At 22.1% G+C, this 24996-nt stretch overlaps 2 protein-coding genes across 2 annotated transcripts; both read right to left on the reverse strand.

The window, feature by feature from the left end:
* Positions 1-1015: 1015 nt before the first annotated feature.
* Positions 1016-2749, reverse strand: LOC129607518 (cyclic GMP-AMP synthase-like receptor). The gene is made up of 4 exons (XM_055518550.1): positions 2559-2749; positions 1643-2412; positions 1356-1530; positions 1016-1263 (listed from the first exon to the last, which is right to left on the reverse strand). The coding sequence occupies exons 1-4, from the start codon at positions 2740-2742 to the stop codon at positions 1016-1018; spliced, it is 1377 nt and encodes a 458-aa protein (XP_055374525.1). The 5' UTR covers positions 2743-2749.
* Positions 2750-4030: 1281 nt separating this feature from the next.
* LOC129607519 (uncharacterized) lies at positions 4031-9737 on the reverse strand. Its single transcript, XM_055518551.1, has 5 exons — positions 9341-9737; positions 7074-7230; positions 6391-6709; positions 5241-5292; positions 4031-4083 (listed from the first exon to the last, which is right to left on the reverse strand). Exons 1-5 carry the CDS (start codon positions 9720-9722, stop codon positions 4031-4033), a joined length of 963 nt encoding a protein of 320 aa, XP_055374526.1. The 5' UTR covers positions 9723-9737.
* Positions 9738-24996: the final 15259 nt, after the last annotated feature.

Consider the following 24996-nt stretch of genomic DNA (forward strand, 5'->3'; position numbering starts at 1 on the left):
ATAATAAATATTATAACATTCGAAATTAGTGTATTAAACAAGTGAAATTATTAAATATATCTGAACTTTCATATATTAAATAACTTTCATATATCATATGAACATTTGAGAATTTAATATGTAAAATATACATATTAAATTCTCAAATTTAATTTAGTATTTACTAAAATTATATATTTTAAAAAGCATTTAAATATTTCAAATATGAGAAATGAACTCAAGACTTCTTACAAATCTTATATACCTATTTTGTATACATATATCGCATCATATTTTTAATATAAGAACCGCATAAAATTTTAAATAAATTCTAATTAATGTTCTTTGGTATTATATATATGTATATCAATTATAATAATATGTACAGAATGTTGATTTTAATATATTATTGTGTATTAAGTACATTGCTTAAATATTTTATTTAAAAATTGTGGAAACATTTATATAATATAGAAATGAATGCATTTGAAATTTTATCATATCATATAATAGTAATTTTCATAATTAATAATAATTTAATTTGTTAGCAATGTATTCATAGTATAAATATTTTACCGCATATGTTAACATACATATTATAATTATGTATATATGTATGTACGAGTTTAAGTTGTAGGATGCATGAAAAAAAAAAGAAAAAAGAACTCATAACCAGTGATTATAATTGTTGTTAATAATAAATTCAGACTTAAGTTTTATTTTTAATTTAAGATTGTAATAATATTAAAAATCGTATAGTTATTAATAAAAATTAAAAATCATTATTGAAAAAAAAAATAAAATAAAAAAATAATATTATAAATGAGTTTAAAAAACTTTTATTTTTTAATTCCAAGAAATTTTATCAGAAAACTAGAAAAATTAACAATCTTGCATCATTTTTAATTTGATTAATATGAAACTACCTAATTAATTCTTAATTTTAATTAAGTATTTATAAAAAAAAAATGTATTTAAAATGTTGTTTTATTCAAATGTAAAGTCAAATTTCTTTAAATCATTTAAAAATACATATTTAAAATCTCCTTGGTAAAAGTGCATAAGGTTTAGTAAATATAGTAAATGGATTTAAAAGTAGAAAACCATTTGGTGTATCAAAAGAACATAAAGGTATATGAGAATGCGATCTGTTTTCTTCAGATGATGAAGCCAACGGTTCGTTGTTGGTGTTTTCAATTACAATTGGATTTGAATTCAATTGAATTGCATTACAATTAAAATTTGCAAGATCTTCTTCAAGTTTCAATTGTTCAGCATATGTAACTAAAATGTAAAAAAAATAAAATTTATTTGCAAGCTCTTTTTCCAATAATTCTATCCGTTATTATTAGCCATTAAATAACTTTTATACTTACGAAACAAATTAAAAATTTCATTTGGTTGATTTATTAATATATCATATGCTTCATTTAATTCACTCAACATATGTTTTATATCATCTTCGGATAAATTTCCAAACATGTTTTGTTCTTTATGCCAAAAATATGGTAAATTTTTATTTTTCAAATGTTCAATAATTTTTAAAATCATCTAAAAATGAAATTATACAAAAATAATTTAAATTACTTTCTCTACATGAATACGAATTACATATGTGGAAAGTAGGTGCTTATGAAATAAAATTTTTTCAAAAAGTTCTTACATGTTTCAATACTTCAAATGATGATTGATCCCAAAATTTTCGATCTTGTATATCATTTTCCCATAGATAAACAGTTTTAATAAAATAACTTTTTAAATAATCAAGTTTTTTTCGATCACGTAATTTTTTTAACATTTTCAATGTATTTTTTAAATTATTTCGATCCGAAATTAAATGCCTTTCAATATCAACAAATGATGTTAAAAAACTTTTATTTGGTTTAGGTTTTCCTTTAATAGGTTTCGGTAATGCAATCCAATATAAATCTTCTTTTGGAATTATATTAGCTAATGTTGATGGTAGATTACGTTCTACTACCCATTTTGTTTCATCAAATATAAATGCTGGTACTAAATCAATTGATATTAATTTTCTATCAGTACGTATTAAATTTATTGTATGAGCTGGACCAGATGTAGAATATTTTATTGAATAAATTGTATTTTCATTTATTTTTAATTCACCATCTTTTAAATCTTCATATAATATATTAGCCATTAATCTTTCAATCCATTCATGGACTTTATCTTGAATTAAATAACTATTTTCATCTATTAAACTTTCGAAATGTTTATAATACCAAATTTTAGCTTCTTCTTTTTCACATTTCTCCTTTAATTTTAACATCATATCTTTTAAATTAATATTACAATAACCTGGAAAATCAGGATCTTCTGTAACTTCAATATCGTATGCACTATCTATTTTTAATTTAATAATTAAATCAAATTCATCAGCTTCACCAATTTTTAATTTGTCAGCATAGCTACCTAAAAGAAAAATAATATGTAAATTGAATTGTAGCTTTGAAATTTCAACTATAGGATATGAAATTTTAAAAAATCAATTAGAATAAAATATTACATATGATTTTATAATAATTATGGGAAAATATCTGTGGAAATTTTAAACTTACCAGCCAAACGATGTCCTTTATAAAGTTTATTAAAAGCAGGATCATAATTTTTTAATTTATCAATAAAAAATTTTGTTATATTATTGAAATCATCTGTTTTAGATGCTTTTTCAGTTTTAGGTAAGGTTATAAACCTGTTAATTTTCATTAAACGATTTATAACATCTGATTCAATCGATGACATTTTTCAATAATTTATTAAAATCGTCAAATTAAACTAGAAAAAAAAAATTAATTTATGCCCATAAATCTCACTATTTAAAATTTTTCTTAGAATTTAAATCTTATTTTTATATCATATTAATTTCAGATTTATTATAGAGCAAGTCAACAGATGATAATTTTACTATTTCTAACAAGACAATAATTTAATAACATTTTAAATTTTATTATTTTATATTTTTAATTGTGATCTTATTGTTATCAACTCTGTGGTATTGGAAGGTGAGCTGATTAATTATTGTTAAACTCACACATGCATAATAAATTCTGTGAATTTAACAATAATTGAGCAATGCGTGAATTTCTCACTTTTGTGAAATTCTATAAAATTTTTAACATAATATTTTATTTTTTTTTTTTTATGAAAAATTGCTAGTTGATACTCAAAACACATTTAAAATCAGACTAACGCCAATGTATTCAATCCGAATTATTTATATTGCAAATATTATCCAGATTGAAATAAGAGAATTTTACATTTTTAATAGTGTGTGGTGTAAAAAGTAAAATAAAAAGAATTTAATAATAAAGAGAAATCGAATACACAGCATTCATATCAGTTGTTAGTTGCTCAGAATTTCTTATCACCTCATCTTGCGCGTATTTATTTATAACTTAATAAAATAAAATGAGAGAGCGTAAACTGTAGAATAAATAATTTTGGTGCAAATGTTTTTTTTTGGAAAAAAAATGTGTAAGTACATTCACACTTATTCCCATCTGATGACGAAAATTCTTAATCTTTTTAATGTTTAATATAACATTGATTGCTAATTGAGCTGGTTTTTTAGAAAATGGTATGCGAGTAAGTCTACAATAAGTTAATGGTAATTTTGATGAGCTATTAACATCTTCTCCCCACAGTTACAATCACAATTTCAATAGAATTCTATTTATAGACATAAAATAAACAAATTATGTTATTATAACCAATATTTTTAAATTGATTCAAACTCAAACATTTAAATATCTCAATATATGAAAAAATTGACTGGTACCTTTTTTGAAAATAACCAGCTCAATTTTTCATTTTTATGGTTTCAATATTATCTTACAATTCCAAATAGTAAAAAGAATATTAATAAAAGTTTAATTCACAAAATTTGAATTTTCAGAAATATAAATTGGAAATCACAAAAAATTTATGACTAATAAATTTATAATCTTGTTTTTTATTCCTTATATCACTAAAATAGCTTTGATATCAAAATAGCTATCAACAGCATACGTACCTGTTAACATATATTAAACTAAACTTTGCGAGTTGGTAATACTCTGAGTAAATTTAAAACCATACTAACACCTTTTCGCATAAAATTTTTTAAAATTATTAAAATTGTCAAATTTTTATTTTGTTTTCATTTTAGTATAAGTGCCATACAAATATAAATGTATTTAGATGTGGAGTTGGTATACAAATTATTAACACAAACATTCAAATTTTGTGTTGTTGAATTTAAAAAATATACGAATTTTTCAACACAGAAAAATTAATCAGTGGAAAGATGAGTAATTTTTGCTCTACTAAGTGTAGAAAGATGTCGCTAAGGTTCTACTAAGGCTCTAGTGTATAATGGGAAAATTTAAAATAATAATAAAGAAGAAATGAGAGAGAAAAAATGTTTTAATTAATATTAAGATTTCAGGCTTATTAAATGTCATTGTTTCATTGATGATATTTTCAATTCTTCATAATATACAAAATTGTGAATATATTAACATTTAACGGACGGGCCGAATTTGCTCTGTCTTTCCTAGTTTTCGGAACTACAATAAAACTTTGTTAAATCAATTATGTTTCTTATAATTTTTTATAAGATTAAAGCGTTTCTTCATCAAAGTTCTCAAACTCAATATCACCTTCGGATAAGTTTTTTAAAAATTCTTTACTGCTTGCCATTTTTACCGTTATAAAATTATTTAGAAATACTTCCTAAAATCAAAACTATGGCATAGGAGCCTAGGGTGATAGCATCAAGAAAAAATAATACATTGTACATAAAATAAAAAAACTAACGCAACTTACATAAAATTCAATAAAAAACGTATATCTACGTGGGCCGTTTTAGGAAGTCAGAATAAAAAAAACGTAAATCTACGGACCTTGTCCGATAAGTGTTATATACATGCTTATATTATATGCGTAATAATTATTTGATACTTTCAGATTTTCATTTCGTATTTTAGGATATGTTGGCCATGTAGATTTATTCAATTTGAATATTCATATAGTTCTTGTGGCAGAGATCAAACGTCAAAATTACAATTGGAGTTTTCTTTTCATAAAGCAAAATGTAGTTTTTTTTTGTGTGTAGTTTAAATTAACCACTTGATTAAATAATAATTTAAGTTTAAATTAAAAGATTAACATTAATAGTTTTGAATTCGAAAAATTGTGTTTCTTTTCAAATAAGATTTTCCTAAAATAAAAATACTAAATTCACTTATATATTTTTTTACATTTTACATGAAAAGCTTGCTGTGGAACAATAGTAAGAGAACAACAATCAGCCTAAAAAATTAACATAATATGTTTAAGAACAACAAATAAGATCTAATATAATTAAGGACTGCAATTGTTAAAATAAACTATTTAGCATGTTATAGAATATTTTACATATGTAATTAAGAAGAAATGTACTTATTCTTAAAACCTAGTTTATTCTTATTAATTAGGTTATTCTTACACTCAATGTACATTTATACTTGGTGTAATTTCTGGTGTAAAAATCTTTTTTTATAATATCATTAACTAATCTGAACCTAACAATAAACAAACTTAAGTAAATTAAATAAATTAAAAAATTTTAATAATTAAAGAAGAAAATAAATAAAATTTGATATTATTTTTTGAAATAAATTTTTATTTATACTTCAACATATTATAGAATGCAATTCATAATGTTTTTGTTTTTACATTTTAAATAAAGTTTTCTCTATTTTATCCATAGAAATATTCTTATAGGAGGACAGAAGTATAGAATGTGAAATTTCAGTGTTTATACTACTACTATAATATCAATTTGATTTAAATTATAATTATAACATTCATTTATAACATTTATTTACTATATTTAATTTATATAACATTTTATTATATCATATAACATTTTTTAACAAAGCTTACAAATATAACAATAATAATTAAAATAAAATTTATATAATAAAAGTATGTATATTTCTAATAATATTAAGAAATATTTAATAAATAACAATTAAATTAATAGTAATAATTAAATTAATAAAAAAAAAACATTAATTTTTATTAATTAATTTTATTTAAAGTACCTTGTTTTTTTGAAACCTTAAGTATCTTTTTTTTTTTGTTTGAATTTTAAATTATTTTGCTGTAAATTTTAATTTTAATTTTTTTTTTTTCTTATTTAGTGATTTTAATATGTGAAAATAATACGTTTTTGGTCTTTTTATACCTACTATAATATTTTATTTTAATAATTTTTAAATAAAATTTTTAATAAATTTTGCTTGTTTGATTACATTATTAAATGTTAATAAATTAATTTGTTATATTTTTTATATATAATATTTTTTAATTATTATTTGGTTTATTTTTTTGATTTTTTTTAATTTCATGCTCTTCATGTGCAACAGTTTCAATTTCTTGTGCTCTAAGTTGTGCCATTTCAATTTCTTTTCTTTTTGCTAATAATTGCCTTAATTCAGTTGGTGTTAATAATCCTCTTAATACAGTTTCATATGAGACAGCAACACCTTTATTAGTCATTGTTTGAAATAATTTCCAACATTCACGTTCCTTTAATGATTTTACAAATTCTGGATATTGATAAGTTTCTTCATCAGTATTTTTATTAATACATGAATTTTCTTTTGATTCATCAGATAAATGATTTGATGTTAGATCATCATCTTTTATACAACTTTTTGATTTTTCATCCATTTTTGGTGTACTAAAATTAGAAAAAAGAAGGAAAATTTGAAAAAAAAAAAACATAAAACAATAAGATTATATCTCGTAACATTTCATTTGATGTTTTACGATATAACAGATTAAAGTTATTTAAGTTTGTTATTTATCGTAACATTTCATTGATATTTTACGATATAACAAATTGTATAACAGACAAAAGTTATTAAGTTTGTTATATATCGTAACATTTCATTGATATTTTACGATATAACAGATAAAAGTTATTTAAGTTTGTTATATATCGTAACATTTCATTGATATTTTACGATATTGAGAATTTTTCAAACAATATTCAAATTTTCATAAAAAATATTTTTAGCCTAGCCATATGCAATTTCTTTTACCTTTGTTCTATATCTGACATAAATATTGATACAGGTGGCGCTGTTGGTGGTCGATTTGATCTTAATTTTGCTGCTAATGGAGCAATAGAGCCACGTCTTAACATATGATTATATTCTCTTGTTGTTGTATTTGGTCCTTGATTTTCTTGAAAAGATACTGAAATAAATTTATACGAAATTTTGAAACGAAAAAAACCAACACAAAAGTAACAAAAATAAAAAAGTAATAAAAAAAAAATAATATTAAAATCATGCTTTAATTTTATATAATATGTACAAGTATAACTATTTATTTACATACCACATGTACATAAATTTACAAATTAAATTGTATGAAATATAGCAGTCTTTAGTTAAATATCACAATATTTATGTACGTTCCAAATGCATGGTTTATTATCAATGCACGGTACTAGCAAAAGTCCTAATTAAGTATAACATGTGTTCAGTTTCTCAATATGAAACTTGTTTTAATTTATGAACTACAAATGTGTAATTCAAACAAAGAGATAACAAGAGACACAGAAGAACATATCAACTGTCATTTGTAATTTAAATGCTCTTTGTTATGACGCACATACAATCATGTGATATATTGATATTCTCAAAAAACGCTAATACATGAAAATTATGATCATGCCTAGACCAGCTTGAATATATTTAATATAAATTTTACGTTTATATTTAAAAAAAAATAAGAAATGACATAATGATATAATGGTAATAATAAACATGATAACGCAAAAATTAACAGTTAAAACTCATGAAATGTCAGTAATATTCTTTAAAAAAAATTTGGTATATACGATATTAATTTCCTATTGAGACAACCGGAATTAAGATATTTTCACTGTCTTAATTGGAAAGGGCACAGAACAACATTATCGTTTTTAAGGAATATTTTGGTTTCGGTAATTAAATCCGAATTTAAAAATATTCAAATTATTTACTAAAATATTTTTTTTATATAAAGTTCATTTCATTTAACTAAAGATTGCAATATTTAAATTTAAAATTTTAAACATTTAATTCAATACATTCACATGCAAAACATGAAAATTTTTGCACACACATACATTCATTTAAGTCTACATATTATTATATTTGTATATACATTTTAACCCATACATAAATTTCATTTACATAATATATATATTTAGTTTCTTGAATATTTTAAAGCAAAATATTATTCATAATAAAAAAATGTATTTTAATTTGCTGCAATATTTACATTTGGGCATCAAGATAAAACTGCATTTTATGTAGAATTGATTTACAATAATAAATGATTTCAATGAGTTTTACATTTGAGATTCAGATGAAGATGATGAAGATGATTCTTCGTCTTAATTAAAGCCATAAAAGAATGGTAAAGAATGGAGAAAAAAAAATAATAAATTAAAAAAAAAATGAATAAACAAGTGAAAATTAAATAATAAATCGAAAAAAAATATTAAATGATTAAAATGTGAAAGGATGAAGAAAAGAAAATTGTCAAAATCATTATATTACAAAATCGATTTCCTTGAATTGTTAAATTTAATAATATCGATTTTCAATACAAAATATCGACACAAATAAAAATGAAATGTGATTTATTTTTATATGTTAATTGTCAAAATTATTGGGAAGAAATTTAAGGTTTTACTTTTATTTAACGTATGTTTTAGGGGTGGTATTTACATCTATATCGATTTTGTAATAATTTTCTCTGACATTTTAGTTGATAAAATTAATTTATTAAAATAAAAATATCAAGTGATTTAAATTTATTAATAATACGAGAACCAAATATTTTTAATTATAGCCATATTATATTTTACTTATATTACTCCTTAAATTTAGGTTTGTCATACAGCTAGGTATTACATATTTGTTTTGATTGCATAAACTAATCGTTAATAAAAAGCTATTTTGGGAAGCTCATACCGCATTTAAATATCAAATTTCCAAAATTTAAAATCAAAATAGAGCATAAATTTCAAACAAAAATTAATCACTTGATAATTTCATTGTCAAAATTTTATAACATATCAAAGTGAATTTAGCATATACAGAAACAGAAAATTGTACAAAAATGTGTAAACGTTTCTTTATATAATAATTCACAAAATAATAAAACAAATATTAAAGTTTAAATTTATGAAGAGGTGCAGTTTTTAGAAAATTTTCGTTCAACTCTATAACAATTTCTAAATATTATTAAATAATATACAATATACAACCGGTCTATACAAATAAATAATATATAAAATATATATGCATACCTGATTTACCAGATTTCCGTAATGGTGGCGCTCTTTTAGCAGGTGAACCAATTATTGGACTTAAAATATCTTCTTTTTCTGAATCACTTTCTTCAGAACTTATTAATGATACTAATGTAACAACATCAATTCCAATTGTTGATCTTGATCTTGTTAATGTATTTTTCGATGATGTATTTTTACGATTACGATTTTTTCCATTAAAATTTTCATCATTTTCATCATAATTATCAGTCGATTCAATTAATTTATTATCATCTTGATCATTATCATTAACACAAGTTGTTTGGGTACGTGTTAAAATTTTTCGACGTCTTGGTTTACGTTTATTTGCAAAAATATTTTTCGAATTTTCATCTAAAGTACGTATTGGTGCTGACATAGCCCGAATCAACGGTGGTCGTCTTTCAATAAGTAAAGATGGTGCTGCACTTATTTCTGTTTGTATTGTATTATTATTTGATTTTTTATTTGCTGATGAAATACGATTTGATGCTGATACAATTCTTACGTTTGATATTGATTTCTTACCAGATGATATTCTACTATTATTATTTGTATTTGTAATTGTAGCTGATGGTACTCTTGTTATACCAGATGATATTCTTTTATTAATTATTGTTGATTTTGAATTTATATTATTAATTGTATTATTTGAATTTAATTTATTATCTTGATTTTTATTTAATATTGTTGTTGTTGAATCGTTAGCATATGTTTGATCTTTATAACCTGGTGGTGAATAATTTACGCTATAATTAAGAATACTACTATCTTTGCTAGCTTTAAATAGAGCACGACGTGCTGCAGCTGTTAATGGTTTTCTAATATTACAATAATTTCCACTTGATTTATTTGATTCTACTTTTCCTGTAATTGATTCTGTATTTATATCTTCTAATTTAATATCAGTATTAGATATTGCGTTTTCCTCAATTCCTTTTACAGATCTCTGAAAAAATTTTATTAAAAATTATTATTAATTCAAATAATAATTTATGAATACTCAAAGACTTTTGATTTGTAAATGTATGCCATGTGTTAATTTTAATTTATTTTTAAGATTTCCAAAAAGTAAGATTAAGAAAATAATTACAATAATTAAATTTTGATCAATTCGGTTAGTGATTCAAATTTTTAAATAATTGAACTATAGAAAGAAACAAATTTCTGACTTTTTGAAATGAGAGTGCTACCGTGGAGCGTGAAATTTTATCCGAATAGAATTGCCAATTATATTAAATCATAATTGAATTGCTGTTATTAACGAAGAGAAATTATACTCGTACTTCTAAAGAGGGAGTGATCAATTAAAAATGCCAGAAAATAGAAAAATTGTTTACATATTATGTTAAAATATATAAAATCATTATAAATTAATTCACAAACTTACCACTGTTTTATTACTTGCACTTGAATTATCTTGATCATCACTACTATTATTTTCATCGTCGTCGTCGTCGTCGTCATCAGCGCCGTCGTCTTCTTCAAAATCAGATGAATTAATGTTTTGTGATAAAAATATATTTAAATTAACTTTATCATCAACAGAACCTTTACTAGATTTTCTTAATCTACTACCAGAACCCGTATTTTTTCTATAATAATAATAAGAGAACAATAAATAATATTTAATTGTGAATTAAAAAAAAAAGAATTATTTCAAAATTGTCAAAATTTCAGAGAGAGATTTAAAAAATTTTACTTTGAATCTGCATACAACAACATTAACTAAATATTTTTTATTATTTTATTTGATTTTCAATTGAACATTATTTTTTTTTTTGACAATAATTTTAATGGCGTATAATAAATTTTTGTATTCGCACCAAAATAAAATATTTGAAATAATTTAAAATTTTAGATTAAGATACACAAAATTTTTAATTATTTTTTTATTATTTTTATTAAGAGTATTTAATTAGAAAAAAGTTAGGATATCTACTTCTGAATATCAAAAGACAGAATAATCAATGACTTAAAAAATTTGATGAAGAATTTTTGTGTTATTGTTGTTCTTTTCATTGTTTTTTTTTTGTGCTAAAGGAGTTTACTTGGTAAGGTGGGTATAAGTGTATATATAGACAAGATTTTAGATTTAGAAGGTAAATTATTAAAATATGAATTGTATTTATATACATTTGTGTGTAGGCATGTATACGTTATTGTAAAAGATGTAGGGTAACAAAAAAAAGTTGTCTAAGTATAGTTAGCAAAAAAACACCTAATTCTTTTGTTTTCTTCACTTTTTGATTTTTCTTCTCACTTTTACTTTTATATTGCACATTTAAATCAAGTAATTTCGTGCGAACTTCAAAACCTAGAATCTCATTTTTTTTTATTTATTTTAATATAAAATATATTTTATAAAAATATAAATGTATTTTATATGTAGGCTCATATACATATATATATATGTATATATATAAACGACAGTATATACAGTGACAGAGTATACACTTACTTCTTATACATATATTTGGTAAATTATAAGATCATACCGTGTTAAACTAATTTATTGAATAAGTAAATAAATAAGTTATTTGTAGTTGTATTTTAAAAGTTAGAAATTTTAAAAAATTACAATTGAAATTATATAAGTATTCGAAAAAAAATCTGTGCTCAGGTAGACGGAATGGTCGCGAATCACAGAAGATATTCTTGGTTTAGATCGTAGGGTAAGAATTAAAAATATTTGCTGTTCGGAGTACACTAAAACACTTGAGTACACTGAAATATTTTCATTATGTCTAACTAATCGACGACAACTGACATTTTTAAATGATGATTGACAATTCTGTCCACTGTTAGTCCACTGAATGTCAAAATGTAAGTCGCTGGTAGAAAATTAAGCAGTTTTTTTTTGGTTTACTAAAAAAAGCAATATGACCTGGTTAAAAGCAATCGTTTTAAAGTGCGATCGTACATAAATTATATTTAAAGCAATTTAAATGAGCTTAACCAGCTCAGCATTTTTATACCGAACACCGATTTTAAAACGATTCTAATATTTACAATTTTTCTGCTTTGTTATCATTATTGCTTAACTTTTTTTATTTTGATTCTTTATTGGAATAAATTGATTAATAAAGAACAAAAAAAAAAAAAAATTAAAAATTCTAAGTTCTTGTTGCGCCATCTTAATTTGCAACCCAGAAAGAATTCTTAATCTCAATTATTTAATGGGAACACACTCTGTACATCAAAAGAGAAGAAAGAAAAATGAGTACCTACTTTATAATATAAAAATATCAAAATTGAATTTTGATTTTTTTTTTCCTTTTTCGATATTATAATGAGAGCATTAATAGAAAGATTTCATATTGTTCTAGATTTATTTATTATTATTTTTATATATACAAAGATATGTACATATATGTAAGTGTAAGTATGTAGAAAAAAATGACAGAAAATTGTGAAGTGTCGTTGTTTATACTCTTAGCTCCCACCTTTATAATACGGATAAGTGATATTATGTATGTTTGCTTTTATTTGTATTATTTTTATTGAAATTGATTATCGGCACGAGATATATGTACTTATACATTACATAAGTATATGTATATAATTATTATGTAAATAAAATATTTTATTAAAAATATATTATAACATTCTCGGATATTTTAATTCAGAATTATTTTAATTTCCAGTTTAGAAGGTATTTTTTAAATAAATATTAAGTTGTAAGAAAATGTTTTGAAAAATGCTTGAAATTCAAATTCAAAAATTTTAAATACAAAAATTTTATTGTAATAATTAAATATTCCATAATGATTTATTTTGGTAATTTAATTGTAGATTGAATTGAAGTGGAAGCCATAATACGTATTAACATATAATACAATTGCTACAAGTATGTTGAGGCGACATTTGGCAAGGGGTGTGTCAAACTGCACAGCAATATCCATTTTATGTGAATAACTGACATTTGTGTAAAATATCAAAAATAATTAAAATACTTTTTTTAAGTTTTGACATGAGACGTTTGGAGCTGTGGATTCGAATCGAATTTGATTGACATATGACAATTGTGGGATTCTTCATTTAAAATAAGACGAATACTGCGTTCATTTGCTGTTATAACACTTATTATGTTTTAAAATCAAAGTAGTTACTCAAAAAAAAAAAGAAAAAGAGAATAATTATTATTCTCTCATGCACTTGAATACTTTGTATTTAATGCACTCTTTAATTTGTAATAATTATATGTCAAATAATTTTTGAATCTTATCATTCGTCAAATTTAATTGAATCTTGTAATCTTTGTTTTTCAAAATTATAAAAAATTAGATCGAATATTAGATATTAGGATAACATAGAAAATATCTCGATCCTATATTTATAAGTTGAAATATTATATTTGAAATATATGCAGTTAACGTACACACACATTGATATAAATAAACTTTTATATTTATATGAAATCAAGCATAAGGTTCTCACTTATACGTTATATATTTGTAAGAGTGAAAATCTTTTTATAGAATATGAAATGTCTTTGAAATGAATTGAAAGGTTGAATGTGCCACTTATATTGATAATATAGTAAAAAATCTAACTATTAAATACTGGGTTTCCTATATATAGATTTATATATACATAAGTTATACAAGGTTAAAAGTTTATTTTTTAGGACATTTCTAATTTTTATTAAGGATAATATTAAAAATAAATAAAATATAGATCTATACTTAAATCAAATTAACATATGAATTCCATTTTACATAAACCATTAATAAAATTAAAGAAAATTCAAATACAATTAAAATTAAAGTAAAATGATGGCAAGTTTTATTAAAATTTTATTATACAATCAGGAAATTGGGTTAATTAAGAAAATAACGCGTGTTAATTAAATATTTATGAAATTACATCGACATTTTCTTTGACAATATAAGTGAGAATAAATTATTTATTTGCTTACAACTGTCATATGCCCTAATTGTCAGTTTTGAAGTATGTTCTCTTAATGATATGGTTGTTAAGTTAGAATATGATGTAGTGTTAAATTTTCAGTTAATAAACAGAAATTAATATGACATTCTATATGAGTAAGATCGAAAATTTATAATTGTTATAAGTTTAGAATAGAGAATAATTTAGCGATCAATATTTCTAATATTATATACTTAATTATAATTAATTTTTTTTGGGAAAGGATAAAATTTTGGTAAAATTTATTATTTCAAATCCTTGTAATTAACATAAAAATAAAATAATACAAGGTTGATTATATTTTCTATTTTTTTCATTTCGCTTATTTTAACATTCGATTTTTAATTATTTATTACATTTTACTGGCATTAATACAAATATCACACAAACCAAGTTTATATTAAAAGAGAGAGAGGCAGAGAAATTTTGACACAATACTTGTTTTTGATAAAATTATGGGTTATGTCAAAATTTTCGTATTCAAAAAAGATTTTTATATTTTAATTTGTGTATTAATTTTATTAATATTAAACTATATTGAAATCGAAACTCTAAATTAGAAGAAATTAAGGTATACATCTATGTAAATTTTCTCGCAAAAAGCAATGGTATAACCAAAAAATCCGAAATGATTCGAAATTTATACAAAGAAAAAAAAAAAAACGAGAAAAGGTAGAGTTGGCCATGTTAGCTCTCTGATACTCATGAGACTGAATGTTTTTTAAAACTTAAGTCGACCCGAACTACTGCTTCGATTACATTCAATTTTAATAGGGTTCGGCCACTTAGTATTTATAAATCATTTTTGAAAATTTAGTAAACTTAAGTGATTCGATTTTTGGGTTTTCGCTGGGATGAACGACAGAACAGACATAGCTAAATCGACTCAGAACTCAACGCTAATCAAAAATATAGACTTGAGCTTATATCAGGGCTATTATTTCTAAGCAATACAAACAGAGTGGCAAGTTTGTTCTCTTCATACACTCTCGTTTAAAAACGAAAAAATTTATATTTTGTTTTTAAAATTTAAAATTGTACTTGCAATAAAATATAGGAAAAGGTACTAAATTCGTTACACTTTTTAAGATTCGATTATTTATTTTTCAACTGTGGTGAAAAACGAAAGTTGTGTAATTATAATTAACTTTTAAATATTAAATTTCAATTTAATTAATTCATTAATAATAATTAAATTTGAAATTAATAATTTCTCAAAAAAAAAAAAATATTCATTGATTCATTTTATATCATTTTGTTATTGTATATGTATGTATTTGATGTGTGTTGAAAATGTTTATACTATGGTGAATTTCATTTTTTTTTTAAAAAGTAACGTTGATTTAATTTCTAAAAGCTTTCTACATTCTATAGAAAAAAGTTCTTAATAATATTGAGTATATTGTTATGTATAGACTTTTAGTAGAAATTATATACAATGCCTATGTGTTGGTATATACATACATATGTATAGCTATGTATGTATTCTATTATTTTGCGCTTTTTTTCTAATAAAAATGCCTACCTAATCATGTACATAACGGTAAAATATTTATATAAAATTTTATTTTGAAATTATTACAGCATATTTGAGTTAAAGATCATGCAATAAAAATATTAAAAAAGTAAAAATAAAATTTTTATACAGAGAGTAAAAAAGGAGAATCGTGTATGTTTATAATTTTATTAAAGGTTAAAAATGTAATAATGAAGGAGCCTGTCGGCATTTTATAAATGGTTTTTATTTTATTTTTATTTTTGTAACAAAAAACGTTAAGTTGAACAATAAAGCTTTTTAAATAAATCAAATAAATATTTTGCGTTTTTGTTTTTGTTGTTGTTAATTAACAGGGATGTAATAAGGATATTATACAAAAAATTTCAGAAATAATGTATTGCGAAGAATTCTTAATCGAATGTACAGGAAGCTACATAAATATACTGAGTTTTTTCGGCCGGGCTCATCAGATAACCAAATTGAATTAGCCTGGAAAACACCCATATTTATATTATCTACATATTTATATGCCTACAAATATAAGGCAGAAGTTCTTCTCTTGTAGCCATACAGGTTTTTTGATTCATCTGCAACGAACTAAAATTTTTTTTTATAGATAGGGGTTTCCCCATATTTCTATAGCGTATGTGATAGTGCTGTTGAACATTGAATGGTAAAAGGATTTTGCTAGGAGCAAATATATATACATAAAAACAAGTGACATGCATATTGAATGGCAGTTAGAGAAAAAGTTTTTTGTTTATTTTCAAGATTCTATATGAAACGGCAACACAACCTTCATTGAAAATAAAACCAATTTCGATTGAAAAATTTTTTTTAATAATTTTTTTTTATAGTACTTAATTAATATTAACGTGTTACCTGTGAAAAAACACTGGTTAATTTAATAAAAATGGCCTATTACGTATTTAGAAATGCATCATGGGGCAGATTATATTTAATGGACTGTTATAAATTTTTGATATTTAATTGTATACGGTTGGTAATTTTCTAATAATATTAATAGTGATATAACACTAAAATATTTATTGGTAATTTATTGTTCTTACAAAATAATTAAAATCTACTCATAAAATATTTAAATTCGAATGTTTAATAGTTAACGTAATCATAACACCCTTTAACAAATTAGGGCTATATATAATATTATGTAATCTCCATGATTCATAGTTTTAAATCTACAAATTTATTAATTTCATTTTTATATTTAAAATATCAGTATAACAAAATCATAATAATAATTATTACTACTGAAATTTTAATATGCAACAAATTATTTTTCTAAAAACGGGACATTTTTCGAAAAAATAAATTCTATTTTCTTAAATTTAAATTTCATTTATAAATTCAAAACGTTAACATGTAGAAATTTTTCTTCCGTATTTGCTTTAAAAAATATTATTTTGTCCAATCCTACTTGGAATTCAATTTTCTTCATGTTATATTCAAACATTGCTTTTGTAAAAGACCCTAAAAATTATAATGGTTATATCCCTAATTTTATAATGGTAGTATAAAATTTTATAAATTACAATAAATTCTATACATATAGTTAGGATTAATCTAGTAAGCGTTTTAAGTATTTGGAAATTTCCCCTTCATATTTTTGAAAAGAAGGCATAGAAAATCTATCTAAATAAATATTTTATAATGCACTTACTTTTTATTCATAAAACTGTACAGGATGTCTGTTTTCTAATTGTATTGATATATAAAAATGTATATAAATTATCTTGAGTAAAAAAAATGAGAACGAGTGGTAGATTTGTAAATTTCTACAACCAGCATAATAATGCACAAACATTGCGTACAAGGATCTATTGTATGCTACTCTGTCCTGCAACATCGCCATTCGAGACACATTTGCCTGATGAGCTCGAACAACCTGTGAACACTGTAACTCCGTTACTATAAAAGTAAGAGTATTTTTGTACGAGTTGCAGTTTTTTTTTTAACAATTTTAATTGGGCATTACTCATAATCTTTTCAAATTTAGAAAACGCTAATGTTTTAAAATTAGAAAAATTGAATTTATAATTTGATATTTGTGAATGGCAGTCTATATACAATGATTATGACAGTGCCCTCTTAGAAGTTACCCGCTTCACATTGCAGTAAGACAACCTGTATACATATAAAAAAATGCAATCAATTTATATTTGAGCTCACGAATCCTTAAATTATCAATCAAAAATTGCAAAATTAAATCGAATTTTTTTATGTAAGTGCATTCAAATAATTTGAGAATTTTAATTCTACTTTTTGCTGCCAATAATGCCAATATTAAATTATAATTAATTTGAATTTTTTTTTTTCATTTTTTTTTATTTTAGAGAAATAAAAATCAATATCCGTCGCAAAAATGTCTTCAATCCTTTTTTGTTGTAAATTAGTTTTTATTGTTTTTTTAATCAGAAAATCTAGGTCTTCCCAATAGTCTTATAATAAGGCTGTATGCAAAAAACAAAGAAATTTATCATGGTTTTCAAATTATTCTTGACGCAGGCAAGTCACAAAATTTTAAGTATACAATAGGAAAAAGCAGCAAAAATCTAGAAAAATTTTTGAAAATTCTGATTTGGAAAGATAAGCATTTTATTGCATACGCAGATATTTTTAGGTATTTTTCATTAAAAATTTAAAAAATTTAGTTTTAAATGAGAGTTAAAGAATTTATATTTTGTATATTTCAATTTTGTATAACAATTCAATAACATTGGCATTTATAGGCTGAATTGCCTAATTAATAAATGCTCTACATATTAATTATACAATTCTGATAAGAAGAATAGGAGAAATAAATTTCAAAATGGGTAAATTTCAACCAATGAGTGATTTCAATGAATACTAATAATATTTTTCTTTATCAATAATTTCCAAAATAAATTTATTAATTTCCAAATCTGAAATATTTAATAAATCTTGATATGAAATAGGGAAAATGAGTAAATTTCTTGTGAAACCAACAACACTCTTCATTTTAAACACAATTTTAAATTTTATTAATATAGAAAAATTTTGCATACTTTTAGGTTAAAATAAATATTACTTGTATTATTACAATAAATATTACTCATGTTGAAATCTCTATACATTATAGCTAGTGAAGAATTTTGAAGGAGAAAAATTAAACAATATTAATCAATCGAAAAACGATTAATGTACAATATAATATGTAGTTTCCCCAATTGGAGAGAGTCAATTTTATGTATTTTAAAAATTTTAATTTCTTAATTTTAACATAGAATTTTTGAAAATGGAGTAGACATAAAAAGTGGAAAATTATTTTAAAAATCGATTTCTATTCTAAGTGAACGAATAATAGTAAACGATTCATTTAAAATTATACGATTTAATTATACTATCTTTTTTAAATAACATTCGAAGTCAAATGAATTATAAAGTATAATTTTTAAAATATTCATGTTTTATATAATATTTATATATAACAGTTATCAAGCATTTGATTTGCATGTATATACGTTCCATATATATATATTACATTTATGTTAAAAATAATTTTATAGAATAGTGGGAGTTTGACATAGTTTTTCAAATAAACTTTCTGTTATATTACTTTTCTTTTCAAGATACACATACATATATACAATCATATGTATAGTATATGAGTTTTTATTTTGTTTTACTGAGATACTTTTTAAAGATTCCTAGACTCGCCTGTCAATAAAATAAATAAGAAATATAGTAAAATAAAAATATATAATTTAAAAATCTAAGACACGTCATGTATAACTTTTACTTTTATTAAAACTTTTATACAAGTATACATGTATATATTTTAGTTTTTATTATTGTCGATGATATATTTGGGTTTTAAGTTAAAAGTTGTTAAAAAATTACACTAAATATCTTATATAATAGTTTGTATATATTGTATATATATATATATATATATATATGTCATATATATTAAAAAATTGTACTAAACAGATATTAAAGACAGGCCTATAAAATTTAATATCACAATGGTACAAGTATTTATAGTATACAAGGTATATAGTATAACACATTAATACAGTATATAAGTTTGTAATTTAATCGTCATTTTAATAAATTAAGACTGCCGCATATAAACACATAAAAATATTAAGTAAATGTTATTTGTCATCAGAGAAATTATTTGTTTTTTCGAATTTCGAAAAATTATTGCTCGTATACAGTATTGATACAGTATGATAACTCCTAAGCAAGATGATAGCATCGGTTAAACTTCGACAAGCAAATAACATCAAGAGTGGCATTTTCGTTTTTTCATACTCTTTCTCAAGTTACGGGATCTCAAACTTGATTTTTCAGAAAATGCGTTCAGTTTTTACATTCTCTCTTTTATAACTCAAGAGATACGAGTATATAAATTAAATAGAGTTTTGAAAATTATGAGATGATTTTGCGAGTGTGAGATATAAGAATGTTTTAGTAAATTTTGAAAACACTTTCGTCAAGAAAAATTTAGATTATAAATTTGGCAACCTTTATTAATATTAAGAAAATTACAACACATTTATATGTATATGCATTGGTTTGCATGCACAAACATTTTTAATGTACTTTTGTCTATATATAACGGTATAATAGATTCATGACATGAAGTACTTTGAAATTTTCAGGTAAACTTTTTTAAGTTTTTTCCTATACTTTTTTGTCAACTTTTTTGTTAAATTTTTTTTTTTATAAAATATTTAGTTTATAAAAATATTTGGGTTCTGTATCCATAAATCTTGTTCTTTTTTTTTCTAAACAATTTAATATTTATATATGTACACACATACATACATAAATATACTTGTTGTGTTATTTCCAGTTTGTCTACTATATGCTTGTATAAATGTAAGTATTTCAGAATAGTAAAAAATAAGGTCAGGATTTTATTTAAATAAAAAATTACAAAAAGCTAAAAAATAAAAAAGTTGTATATGAAAGAACGAAAATAAAAAAAAAATTGGAAAAAAAATATTGAAATTGTTATTTCAAAAAAAATTGTTTCTCTTATAAAAAAAATAAAAATTTTCGAAATATTTATTAAAAATATTGATTGTCAATTCAAATTTTTTTTTTTTTTTTGAATAATTTTTATAAAAATATTTGATTAAAATTTTAAATAAATTTTATGTCATTGGCCTAGAATTGAAAATTTTCAACAATAATGAATGTATTAAGGATTAAGAATTGAAGAGAAATGAGAGAGTTAATCTATCACCAATGAACAAGTGAGGGGAATCTATCACCAATCATAGCAAGTGAGGGGAATATGTAAAACCAAACATAATTATATAAAATTGCTCTTACTCAACAGTTATCATATACATATTGTGTATGAGAGAGTGAGCTTTAAGAGAAATAATTAATTTTAAATTAAAATTTCAGAGTACCTTTATATCAAGTATGCGTTACACATAATAAATATAAATTCATATTAAATGCGAAATAGGGAGTAATGACGTTAAATGAGAGTAATTCATGGGTTAATAGAATGTAATTCAATTGAGAATGTCATATGTATATTTATAATAACATTTTGTATAAAAACTATTTTTACCGTAAATTTTACTAAATTATGTATTTAACAGCTTTATGATTTCTCATAATATGTCATTTTATTGTTAAAATATCGAATTTTGTTGTGTGTTTTTGATGTTTTGTGAATGTACAAATATTTAAATTTACTTGTGGAAAAATCACTAAATTAAACATTCTATATATTTTGTTTGAAATTATGAAATCCAAATCGCAACACGGGATTCAACATGTACTCAATATTGCAACATAGTACTCGTACATATATTGCCCTCATTACTAAATATCATATTATTTGACAAAGATCAAAATTTGTGTTTAAAAAAAAAATGTCTGTAATTTATTTTGTTTGATATATTATATGGGAGAGAGAGAGAGTAAAAGAGGGTAAATTTCATTAAATTTTGCGGGTAATTTTAATTGTTTCAAAATAGACTAATTAAATTTGAGAGTTGCTAATAAGAGTGTGGGTATTTTCAAATAAGAAAGTGGGTATTTTATAATTATAAATTTTTCATAAATTATGTAAACATATAAAAAATTTATCAAAAAAATTTTTAATATTTAGTATATAATAGTTATAAAAAAATTATTTTACGTCATCAGAATAAATAAATATGTATGTAAATTAGATTATAATTTGGCTGAAGGTTAATTTCCTTTAACTACATACACATGTATAAAATATTCCTCTTTTAAAGAACCACCATTATATTATATGTATATACGTTAAAGAATAGAGAGACAAGAAAAAAAAGAAAACATTCACCTTATCCTTGATACTTGTACATTTGTACTATATATATATATATATAATATATACATATGTACTTATTTAATTAAGTAAAAAGAAAAACAAACCAAAAAAAAAAAACTTTTTCATGATCTTGAAAATTTTCTTTTTAATAGTAATAATAGTAATAAGACTTTTTACCATGTTGAATTCATTAACAATTAAAATTTACCATGTATACATATATTTACATACATATATATATATACATATATATATATATATATATATATATGTGGTAAATTATGTATATATATATAAAATATGTATATATATATCTATCTATATATATATATCTATATATATATATATATCTATATATATATATATATATATATATGAGAAAGTATATATATAGTAATGATAGTAATAAGACTTTTTACCATGTTGAATTCATTAACAATTAAAATTTACCATATATACATATATATATATATATATATATATATGAGAAAGCAAGAGAAAACGAAAAAACAATAAATAATTTAACTTTTATTTAAAATATTTTTAATTCACATGTAAACTGTTTAAATGAGACTTTTATTTTCATAATGTGATTTAATAATAAAAACAAGAATAGGTAGAGTTGACCGTAGAAACTCTGTGATACCCCTGTAAGTTCTATGAAAATTGTCACTCTGTTTTAAACAATCTCCTGCTTTTTTATATGAATTGGTTATATTTTATACATTTATAGCAGTTACAGAATATACTCATATCATTTTCAATAGTTTCAATAGTTCAATTCATAATATAAGACCTAATGACTTTCGAAGTTTTATGAGAGCAACAACAATGAGTCAAAAAATTTCAACGAGTTTTATCAAATATAGCCGAATAATTTTTCAAGTTCTGGAATTTATTATAATTAATCAATTGTGAAAATTTGGTGAACTTAACTTAATTCAACAGACAGAGAAATAAGCATATAACTAAATCAACTCAGAATTCAAAACTGTAGTAGCAAATTTATAATACCTTTCCAAGATACGTTCGTATGAGCATAAACAAATTATACGTACGCACGTAAACGTCTCAAAATATATGTAGGTAAATATATACATATATGTTGACATACGTGTGTTGTGTATTCGTGCAAATAGAAAAAAGATGACATTTCCTTGATTATATTAACATTGTGGTGGAAAAATGTATGTATAAATTATGGTAATCATAAAATTTTTTTATGTTTTTAATTAATCATGTTAATAAAATATATGCTTGCAAAAATATTAATGTTAAAACTTTTAATTTGCCTTAGAATGTGTTTTCTTGTTTTGTTTATAATGTAAACAATTTAAAGGAAATAGAAATATAAATTTAATTGTATTTTTGAAATAAAATGATTACACATAATATGTAAATGTTGAACTCAACATATCGTCGACTAATCCAAAACGCACTAACTCTAACAATTCTGTTTTGAATAAAACTTTTTTTTTAAATTTCTCTGGCCGAATATTTTTAAAATATTACAAACAAAAAAAGAACTGTGATTAGCTAAGAACAGCAAAACATTAACTCAACTAGGTGAGATTTATATTTTGTGAGGTGATTAACTAGGTGAGATTTAATAAGAGAAAAATTGCATACTTTTAGGATTTTTATTTCAATTTCAAAATTCTAAATTAATTAAATTATAATTTTAATATTTAGAATAATTACAGAAATTGACATTAAAAAATAATTTTCCTTGACGTAGAACAAAAATTATTTTTTAAGAAATTTCAGAAGAAAAATTTTAGAATATTTACTTGCATATTGCTCAAAGAATAATAAGTAAATAATTAAACACAATTAAATATTGCAGGATTTTAAGTAAAATGAGAGTGAGAATAAAAATGAAATTTCAAGCAGCTTCTCTTCGTATTGTTTCTCTTTTATACCGTCACCATATACAATAAAAAATTTCAAGGTTGAGTTCAATGATATTACGAGTATCTTAATACATCTTTTGTTCGTGTAACATTCGAGTTTTACAAAAACTCATTATGATGATTTTAAATGTTATGTAGATTAATATGTTCACATACACATAAAAAAATAAATAGATGGGTGTATAGTGTTAGGACTCACATTCGTCAATATAAAACACAATACGAAATTAAAGAGAGGAGAAGACAGACTTTCAATATTATTGAGTTTTTCTTTTTGAAATACAATACATTTTATTTACCAGTATAAAGCTTAAGTACCGCTATAAAGGCTAAGTTGATATATATTTATAGTAAGCTAATATTGAAATATTCTATTTTAATATATATACAATATATAAATATACACATATATATTTGTATAACACTTACTCCTTTTTATAATCTCCATAATTTTTACTGCTATTGCTACGATAGTAACTTTGTTTTCTTTTAACATAATATTCTGATGTTGATGTTAGTATCTTGTTATCATTATTATTGTTATTGTTGTTATTATTATTACTATTATTGTAATTGTTATTGTTATTATTACTTAAATTATTTGTATCATTTTTATTATAAGAATTTTGTATTATATTTTTACTAATTAATAATTGTTGATCATTATTATTTGAATTATAATTTAAATTGATTTCATTATTTATATCATTATTATTATTAATTAAATTTATTTGATTAAAATTTTGTATTCTATTATATGTATTAGTATTATTATTAAAACTTTTATTAAAAAAATTTTGATTACGATTATTATAATTATTATTACTTGTTATAATATGTTTATTATTAATATTAGGACTATTATTATTATTTGAACTCGAATTTAATATTTGATCTACTGATGCTTGTTTTTTAATAAATGAATATTTTAAACGAGAATTACTGTTATTGTTGTTATTATTATTACCATTAATATTATTTATTTTATCATTATTTG

Source organism: Condylostylus longicornis, unplaced genomic scaffold (genome assembly GCF_029603195.1).
Source record: "Condylostylus longicornis isolate FDR11 unplaced genomic scaffold, ASM2960319v2 ptg000027l, whole genome shotgun sequence".
Taxonomy (NCBI): Eukaryota; Metazoa; Arthropoda; class Insecta; order Diptera; family Dolichopodidae; genus Condylostylus; species Condylostylus longicornis.

Bases quoted from the DNA above. Each gene is read 5' to 3' on its own strand.
- LOC129607519 (XM_055518551.1), bottom strand. From the start codon at position 9,722: ATGTCAGCACCAATACGTACTTTAGATGAAAATTCGAAAAATATTTTT. The intron at 7,231-9,340 runs GTATGCATATAT...AATTTATTTCAG, and splicing joins ACGGAAATCTGGTAAATCAG to TATCTTTTCAAGAAAATCAA. The intron at 4,084-5,240 runs GTAAAAAAATAT...TTATGCGAAAAG, and splicing joins GCAAGCTTTTCATGTAAAAT to GTGTTAGTATGGTTTTAAAT.
- LOC129607518 (XM_055518550.1), bottom strand. From the start codon at position 2,742: ATGTCATCGATTGAATCAGATGTTATAAATCGTTTAATGAAAATTAAC. The intron at 2,413-2,558 runs GTAAGTTTAAAA...TTTTTCTTTTAG, and splicing joins TAAAGGACATCGTTTGGCTG to GTAGCTATGCTGACAAATTA. The intron at 1,264-1,355 runs GTAAGTATAAAA...TTTACATTTTAG, and splicing joins TGAAATTTTTAATTTGTTTC to TTACATATGCTGAACAATTG.